This window comes from Austrofundulus limnaeus, unplaced genomic scaffold, assembly GCF_001266775.1.
Source record: "Austrofundulus limnaeus strain Quisiro unplaced genomic scaffold, Austrofundulus_limnaeus-1.0 Scaffold105, whole genome shotgun sequence".
Lineage (NCBI taxonomy): Eukaryota > Metazoa > Chordata > Actinopteri > Cyprinodontiformes > Rivulidae > Austrofundulus > Austrofundulus limnaeus.
Window position 1 is genome coordinate 304,405 of NW_013952507.1, and position 9,184 is coordinate 313,588.

General features: G+C 37.4%; 2 protein-coding genes across 5 annotated transcripts in view; both read left to right on the forward strand.

Moving 5' to 3' along the window:
• apoba (apolipoprotein Ba) overlaps nt 1-3,834 on the forward strand; it is a 22,794-nt gene extending 18,960 nt beyond the window's left edge. For both annotated transcript variants that reach the window (XM_014013716.1, XM_014013717.1), the window contains 3 exons: nt 272-310; nt 392-578; nt 1,633-3,834. In XM_014013716.1, the coding sequence (XP_013869170.1) occupies nt 272-310; nt 392-578; nt 1,633-2,790 (1,384 nt within the window). In that variant the 3' untranslated portion in view covers nt 2,791-3,834. The remainder of the gene's footprint in view (nt 1-271; nt 311-391; nt 579-1,632) is intronic.
• A 356-nt stretch (nt 3,835-4,190) lies between these two features.
• Nucleotides 4,191-8,781, forward strand: ldah (lipid droplet associated hydrolase). 3 transcript variants are annotated; one of them, XM_014013719.1, is made up of 7 exons: nt 4,191-4,288; nt 4,734-4,868; nt 5,149-5,277; nt 5,409-5,578; nt 6,582-6,822; nt 6,897-6,979; nt 7,061-8,781. In XM_014013719.1, the coding sequence occupies exons 2-7, from the start codon at nt 4,742-4,744 to the stop codon at nt 7,232-7,234; spliced, it is 924 nt and encodes a 307-aa protein (XP_013869173.1). In that variant the 5' UTR covers nt 4,191-4,288; nt 4,734-4,741; the 3' UTR covers nt 7,235-8,781. The 3 variants fall into 3 exon arrangements, with proteins under 3 accessions (XP_013869173.1, XP_013869172.1, XP_013869174.1); XM_014013718.1 differs by having other exon boundaries at nt 4,198-4,451; XM_014013720.1 differs by having other exon boundaries at nt 4,219-4,288; nt 4,737-4,868.
• Nucleotides 8,782-9,184: the final 403 nt, after the last annotated feature.

Below are 9,184 nucleotides of genomic sequence, written 5' to 3' on the forward strand. Positions count from 1 at the left end.
GTGTATATATATATATATACTGTATATAGACTTTCACCTCTATGCTACTTTGGAAATGCACTAAAGGAGCAAATCATTATTATTATTATTATTATTTTACTTCAGATGTTTAAATAAACAGAGAAAATGTACAAGTGAGGAAAATCCTTAAAATCTTAACTGTTTTTGCTGTTAAAGTTGGTTGCTTTATTAAAGAATGTTTTTTCAATTTTGACATCAATAAGGAGTATTACACATTTTAAAATMACGCTTTTTAAAATTCTGTTTTTAGAACTAAGCGTCAAATCTCTCGAGGTGACTCTGCAACCCAGTAAGTCTGTTTTTGCTTTTTTACTTATCGTCCAAATTGCATCAAAAGAACATCACTCATGACAACAAATTTGCTTAAAAGGGAGTCCCGTCACACCCTGAATATCGACGTCAACAGCCGAACGTTTGCCGACGCGAACCTCCGCTTCGCTTCCCGCAAAGACGGCGTCACAGCGTCCATGTCGTCTCCGTCAGCTGGTTTCCTCGGACTGCATCTCCAGAGAAAATCTCCATCACAGCTGCATGGAAAATTGTTCAGCCGTTACCTGGTGAGACAGTTTTTATTCTCTTGTTAGTTCTTTCAGACACTTACTGTGGAACTTGTTACTTAGGTTTGAAAACTTTTTTACCCAGTGGTGGGCACAGGTAACCAAAAAAATTAGCTTCACTAACCACTAATCCGCTACACAAGAATCTTTGTTCCGCTGATGTTAAACCACTAAACAAAAACAAAATTTAGAGGAAGCTAACACTAACTGCTAAGACAGTTAGCAGGACTGATGCAAACCTGTTGTTAGTTTTCTATTGGTTTAARTTGAAGGTGGGTGGAGTAATCTGTGGCAATTCAGCCAATCCTAACTTGCAAAACTTGTAGTTTAACCCTTTCAGAATAAAAGCATTTGTTTGATCAAGTTTGTATTTTCATAAATAATGTTTGAAGTTAGTTTAACAACAAATAGCAAACACTTTCTCTATCATATTATAAACATAGTCATATTTTGTCTTCGTTACTAACTATTGTTAAATGTTAATTTATTTATTTTTGACCCTCTTAGTTTGAAGTTTAGCTGCTAAAGATGCTACATGCTACAGGTGCCTGACARCCAGCACTGCTTGTAAAAGGGGATAGGTTTTATTTACTTTAGGATAAATGGCATAAAAATAAAAGTTTTACACTTCAGTGGACGTAAAAGCAGAAGCCAATTAGTGGAAGCTAATCAGTTTACTAACAGTTCCCAAAGTTATCAAAAAACAAGCTAATCTGCTAAATGAGAAGCTAGTTCCGCTATTATCAAGTTAGCAAAACTGCCCACCACTGTTTTTTACTAATCTTTATTAGGTTGTTTGAAGTTCCTTAACCTAAACCTAAAAAAAAGAGTGTAAGAAGCTTCAGCTGTGACTTTTAAGACAGAATAAGTTTTGAAAATATTCCAGGTAACTTAGAGAAATGTCAAGTGTAAGTTTATTTGAAAGATTAAATCAAGACTGCACTTATCTATACTTGTAGCAGCTAAAAAGGACAAAGTTTTACTCTAGTAGTGCCGAAATCAAAGCTACATTTTGAACTTATTCTACTCTTTTTGTATTTTCTCTCTTCTTCAGTCGTCTCCTGAGAAGGATACTAACGTTTTCACGGTCAAGGCCTCCCTAAAGAACGCAGACAAGCTGGTCCTGCAGACCTCGTGGAACTGGGACTTCTTCAGCAACGCCATGGAGGGCTTGAAGAACCGGATTCCTGCGATGACTAGCGCCTTCTTGAAGTTCGTCAACAAATATCACACCTCACACTTCGGATTTGATCTGAACCGAGGAGGCGTAAAACTGAAGCACGCCATTTCTAATCTGGTGGAGCGAGTTCATCACGGGGTTTCGGTTTCGTTCACAACGGCGCAGGACTTAATCCAAACTTTTGCCCATCAGGGAAATGACACATTCCTGAATGTTTTCGACAGCTTGATGTCCACGGACTTAAAGGACTTTAGAGAGATGGTGCTCCTCCACGTTAAAACAGCTTTTAGACACATTCGTGTTGGAGTCGAAGAGCTCTTATATCCAGTCACAGATTTTCTGACGAACAAAAATTTCACAATTCCTGGATCAGAGAGGAAGCTTTCCGTCATACAGATGTTTGAGGAAGCTCATCAGGCTGCGTCAGAAAGCTTTGACGTTGCAAGCCAACTGTTTTTTAGACTCTTGGAGAAGATTTCTGCGTCCATCAAAAGCATTGAGTTCACCATACCCGAAACTGACATTTCCGTTAACGGACGCGAGCTAGTGGACGACCTGAACGCTGAAATAAACGCTGCGAAATATCACCTGACACATTATTTGAGGAGCAAAATGGACATGCGGGTAATTACAGAGAAAGCCGAAAGCCTCTACGCCTACCTGAAAGAGCGAAACACCGAAGTTAAGCCTCAGATCGAGGCCTTTTACGCAGAAATCCTTCGCTCCTCGAAGCAGGGCGCAGACGAGGCTCGGAGACGCGCAGCTGAGCGTAAAGACCTCCTGAAACTGAAGCTTCACGAGGCTCACAACGCTTTAACTATGGAGGCGGTGAACAGCGGCGCCCAGCAGTTTATCAGTGCTTTACAGTCAAATGTCTCCGAAGCGCTCAGTGAAAGTGTGGATCTGATGAGAAAGGTGTCTCAGAACACGGCGCCGTATATCAGAGTAGGTAAAGAAAAGGTGGACGTAGAAATTCCCTTACCTTTCCTGTGGAAATCCTTCAACGAGTGGCCGACTCAGCTCAGACAGTGAAACTCTCTGACTTGGACTYAACAAATGTGAAAAATGTTTCCATTAAGAAAAAAAAATATGATTTATACAGTGATGACCTGCTGAAAACYTAAGTTTAAAACCTTTGATGTTCATGAAAGAATAAAGGAAATGTTGAGACGTCTGTTAGTTTTACTGCAGCGAGTCTTCAACAGGTCGGGTGGACGAGGTGATGAAAATCAGCTTTATTCAGAGTCTTCTGTCCGGATTTTACACACCAATAAACAAACACCTTGCAGGTAAAGGAAAAAACATGTAAAATGTGCAAATCAAATAAAACACAAGATGTGTTATCTTAAATGTAGATATGACTCACCTGAGTCAGCATCCAGTAGGTCACTAACCTAGATACCTTCAACCCTGCAGAAATGTCAGTATTTTTTTTATTTTGAATTCTAAAATAAAATAAAAAATCACAAACTGAAAGGCAGGTTATAAAATTAAAATTCCAGCCTATAAATGAGCATATAGTTTACTCAGAAATGAATAAAAAAAAAATAATGTTAATGTTAAGCCTTTTGATTAACTCAACATTATAAAAAATAAGTTTGTATTAAGTAAAGGTGTTTAGTTTCATTTTTTTCACACCATAATTTTGCACGAGTACATGTTAGAACCAAGAACCAGAATGTATAGCAAAGATTAAAGCAGTATTTCTAAAGGCAGAGATGATCAGGGAAACGGGGAGACCTGGGTTGCTGATTTTATTTGATCAATTCAATACATTTAAAAAAAATGTCACGCAGAAAATCAAAGGGACTGAGACAATTCCAAGCAATTGAACATGCCTGCCTTAAGATAAGAGAAGGGTTTTGTTGTAATTACATTATCAGGGACACATGGGCGCCAGCTGGACTCAGTAGAAAGGTCAGTTTGACACAAATTGTGATCAGACACGTCTACAGTACAGTTCTGCTTCACCCAGTRATGACGTGTCACTAAAATATCAAGTTTATTAACCTTATTTTTGGACTGTCACGCTGTATAAATGTTGTATTGAAAATAAAAGTCCAGTTTTTTCTCTTATTTTATTTATTTTTTATTTTATTTTTTGAGCAAATGTCATGTGGTTCAACTCCTGACCAGCAGGGGGGGGAAGTCGTTTGTTGATGAGCTTGGTGGCTGCTGCTCATTGTGACCCTTTGTTGCATTCAGGTACCTCGGAAATATGAATATCGATAACGCTTTGTTTTATTATTTTAATATTTGAACGTAATACTTGACAAAATAATCTTTAAGTTCATAAAAAATAATACATCAATTAGTTTGTCTGCTTTATTTTAAAAAATATCCAAAAATACACATTGTACTTGTGGCTTCTTCATGGGAAAGCCCAAACTTCCGAGTTTTATTTTGTACTCGAACGCAGCAGAACACAACCGGAAAACTGTCCAATCAGAAACCGGCAGGGCAGACYGGAGACTCCGAGTTTTCATTGATTATTAAGAGGATAAACCGATAATTTCACAGATAATAAGAGGTAAACTGTTTTGTTACATTTGTTAGATACAACCTAGCTTACTTTATCTGCATTTCATAGAGTTTACACTTTATATTTAGTGTTAATTTACAAGTCTAAATATGATTTATGTCTTGTTATCATCATGTTAGCTAAGAAAGTCGAATTACACTAATGTTGAAAGGTATTTATAAACCTTACTGTTAGCTGAAGTGATTAAATGTGACCTTTTTTATCTTTGACCTGAGTAAATCACCTTCGGACTCTTTCTGCTGAAATATAATCAGATAGCAGATAGTTATGAGTATGAATGAGTATATTTCTAGGATTTTTTTTAGCTGTTCTGAGCCTTATTATAATTATTGTTGTTTATAATAGTGATTTGTTTGTATCTAGTCTGCGGTYTGATTATTGGGGCTGTAATTAGATAAGTATTTAAAGTCAAGAGTATTTTTGTGTTTTGCAGCAGATCAGATGGACAACAGGACAAATGACCCACAGAGAAAGTTTATTTACTGCTCTGGAGCCGTCACAGAACTGCTTCAGTTTGGACCCAGTCGCTTACTTTCAGAACACAAAGTTCTTTTCCTGATTATTCCAGGTGAGTTTAACCAAAACTCTGAATCCTGTTGATAACCTCTTTAGGTTTTGTCTGTTTTATTCCTATATTAAACCACCACAAACTAATTTATAAAATCAGACAACTTCTCAGGATTTTGTTTTTGGAATTTAAAAACAGATTAAAAAGAAAAATGTATATAATTAGGAACTACTAAATGCTMATCTTTGTTACAATGCAAAACGTGATGTTATGTAAAGAGAAACACTTGGTCTTTTAAGTTGGGAGTATTGTTACCAGTGAGGTTTTATTTCCTGCACAGGTAACCCAGGTGTGGTGGGGTTTTATGAAACTTTCATGCAGATGCTTCACAGTTTGTCGGGACACCCGGTGTGGGCTGTGAGCCACGCTGGACACTGTGCTCCCCCCGACTCCATGGACATGGTTGAAGGTATGGATCAGACGCAGCTTCTGAGCAGGAACCGATACAGAACTTCCTGCTGCTTCTCAGAACTGGAACAGATTGGTTTCATTTTGATGTTTTGATGATTCTCCATGTTTTTTATTGTTTCTCTTTAACAGACGCCTCTGCGGCCGAGAGGGACGACGTGTTCGGTCTGAACGGACAGATTGAGCAGAAGCTGGACTTTGTCAGAAAACACGTTCCCAGAGAAACGGGTCTGGTTCTGGTGGGTCACTCCATCGGTTGTTACATCATCCTGGAGATGATGAAGAGGGACCCTGAACTCAAGGTTTGAGATTTTACGATAAAAACAAACAAAAAGTAGTAATAAGACATGCTAAAAATAGCAGAATTGTAACTTAAAGCTATAATTGTTTAAATTTTAGCCTAAAGTAGCAGAACAATAGCTAAAAGTAACTAAAGGCTAATTAAAAGTAGCAGAGCAATACCTGTAAATTTCAAAAGGCTAGCTAAATGCTAAAAGTATCAGAGCAGTGTCTAACAAATAAAAGTAGTAAAAAGCCTGCTTAAAGCTAACATTAATAAAATTCTAGCTTGAGGCTAAAAGTACTGAAATGCTAGCTTAAAATAGCAGAASAATAGCTAAAAAGTGTCAAATGGCTAGCTAAAAGCCAAAAGCACCAGAGCAGCATGCTAACAAATAAAAGTAGCAAAAAGCTATCTAAAAGTACCAAACGTGCTGAATTAGCTAAAGGCAAGCTAAAGGTAGCACGTCTAGTCAAAAAGTAGCAGAGGATTATCTAAAAATGTCAAAAGGTTTGCTAAAAAATAAAAGTACTGTACTGCTAGCCTAGGAGCAAAACAATAGCTAAAAGTAGGAAGTCTATACAAAAAGTAGCAGAGCAATTTTTAAAAGTGACAAATGCCTAGCTAAAATCTAAACGTACCAGAGCAGTATCTAACAAATAAACGTATCCAAAAGCTAACCTAAAGCTAAAAGTATCAAAAGGTAAAGCTAAAAGTACCAGAGCAGTAGTTAAAAAAATTACAAGTAGSATAATGCTAGCTTAAAGTACAGAAAGTCTACAAGGCCTAGGTGCTAAAAGTAGTGAAAATAAGCTAAAACTAATAATAGATCTTCATCTAAAAGCCGAAAGTAACAAAAACCCAAAATAATAAGAATAAAAGGCTGAATGACTYTTTTAGCTGGGAAAGATGAAAGTCAAAAATAACACCTAAAAGAAATCAGAGAAACTGAAAACCAGCTTCACGTGACTTCAGATGATCTGTCTGTTCCTCCCTAACCTTCTGAGATGTTTTTTTTGCCGTAGGTCCTGAAGGCTGTCCTGCTGTTTCCCACCATCGAGCGGATGGCTCAGACCCCTCAGGGGAAGGTCATGACCCCCGTTCTGTGTCAGATGCGGTACCTGGCCTACCTGCCAGTCTTCCTGCTCTCCCTGCTGCCGGACAGTCTCCGAGCTCTGCTGGCCAGACTGGCGCTCAGCGGAGTCTCGTCTCTGGATGGGTGTATCGTCCCTGCCTGTGTGGAGCTGCTGAGTGGAGACTGTGCAGGTGGGAGAACCTCAGCGAGACCACAATGATGTCATTTTCCTCTTTTTTAATGTGTTTTTTTTTTTCTTTTGCAGCCAATGCTATCTACATGGGAGGTCAAGAAATGAAGAAAGTTGTTGAGAGAGACAATAAAACGATTAAGAAACACCTTGACAAGGTAAGAAATTTGATTTAATGACTTAACAACATGAACATGTATTTATCAGTTTAGATAAATTGTGTCTCTTGATGTTTTCAGCTGATATTTTATTACGGAGCCACAGATCACTGGTGCCCTGTGAGTTATTTCCACGACATCAAGCAGGACTTCCCGCACGCCGACGTCATTCTGTGTGAAAAAGGTTTCCGCCACGCCTTCGTCCTGGACGCGGGACGCCAAGTGGCCAAAATGGTCGTCGACTGGATCCGTTGATCTTTGGGGACGTAAGTTTTCTTTCAGGATCTCATGTTGGAACATTTTAACCGGCAGGAGTCGGCGACAAAGATGCAATTTTATTTAGTGAGAGGAAAGTGCATCTCCTATCCTGTTTCCTGGGAGCACACGTCGTTTTTACGATAAAAAATATTTAAAACTTTGTTCCTGTTGTTTTTTTATGCTTAATATTCAACCCAATGGTCCAATTTACTCAAGCACTTTGTAACATCCTGCATGTTTAAAATCACAAGAAGCCACAAACCATGATGCTTCCACCTCTGTGCTTCACAGTTCATATGAGGTTTATTTTAAGTTTGTGCCAAATATGTTCACTGAATTTTTTTAATAAGCTGCAGTTTGTTTAAGACATCTTTTTAAAATATGTTTTCCAGATAAGGTGATGCTTTTATGAGATGATTGCTCCAGTGATCGGGCTGAAAAGTTGATTTATTTTCTTGGTCTGTTTATGATGCAAATTCATTTTATTGCTACCTGACTTGAAGCTCTTCTTTATAGTCCAAATATTAACTTTTAAATGATCCTAAAATGACTTGAAACTCATGTTGGAGAAGATTTTTCCATGTTTGGTGTTTTTGTTTTTAATGAAAAGGAACAATAACTTTCTGAAAACTGAGTTTTTACCTTTAAGACTGTAGCACTGTTTCATCAAATGATTCCTTGTTAGAATATTTAAAGAAGCATTTTAAATTTATGTATTTTCTGATTTTATAAACACAAGCTGGATCTAATTTGCAAAATGTTTTTTAATCTAAAAATTATGAAACCAGCATTTTACCTGAGTTGTTTAAGGCTGTTTTACTGAGCCAATAGTTTGACCTAACACATGTCCCTTGTTTGGGCTGTCAATAAGACCAACCCTCCTTCAAAAAAAAAAAAAAAAACCCCACTTAAATCAGCTCTTAGAATAAATTTGGAAAATTAAAAAAATTATAAGTGTCTCTTGTGGCACTGAATTGGTTGTAAGGACAATGTTGGCCACTAGATGGCGCCTCCAGCACAGACGCCACCCTGGAGAAGAAGTGGGTTTTTGATAAGTTTATACTTCTACCCACTCTGAACCTTCATTTTTGTTGTACTGTTTTGATTTTATTTGCTGAAATTTTATTTGTAATGTGGTGCGTTCAATAAAAATACAAAAAAACCCTCCCTCAGACATCATCTCTACCAGTTAGAAAGAGACAGGAAATAATCAAACTGAACAGATAAAATCACTAGATTCATGGGAAATGTGAGGTAGACTATCTGTTGACAGAATTTCCAGTTAAACCTCTGTGTTTAGGGCTCAGAGACACTGTCTGCCACAAAAGGGTTAATATAAGTCACTGCAACACGTTGCACAAAGCTAAATATGAGAACTTTACTGAAGTCACAAGTAAACAACTTTTTACCAGAACCACAACCATGCAGGAGTCTGCACTCAAGGCGTCTTATATTGTTGCACATCAGCTCACTAAAATAAGCATTTATTTCTGTTTGCTTCAAATGTTTTGTATTTATATTGATTAAACAAGAGTACAACTATTCTACGTGCTTTTGGACATGAAATATGTTAAGTTACTGTATGTTAGTTTACTAAACATACAAAATCCTTTTTAAATTTTCTGTTTTATTACCTTTTGGGGAAGTGTGCAGCTCTGTGTGGCCACTTCCCATCCCTGTTCTGACATCTACCTAATAAAGAATTTAAAGTTAAATTTTGATTTGTAGTGGATATTTTTAGGTTGAGGAATGTGTAATATAAGCCATCCGTTTTATAAAATATGTGCTACAGACATGAACTGTATGGTTGGGTATGTTAAAATGAATCAAAAAGAAAAAATAAGTAGGTCCTCTGGACGGTTTCTTCTATAATGAAACATTTTGTCTCTCCTCCAAGAGACTTCTTCAGTCTGATGAGTTTCAGTTGAACTCAGCCTTATAAGCTCC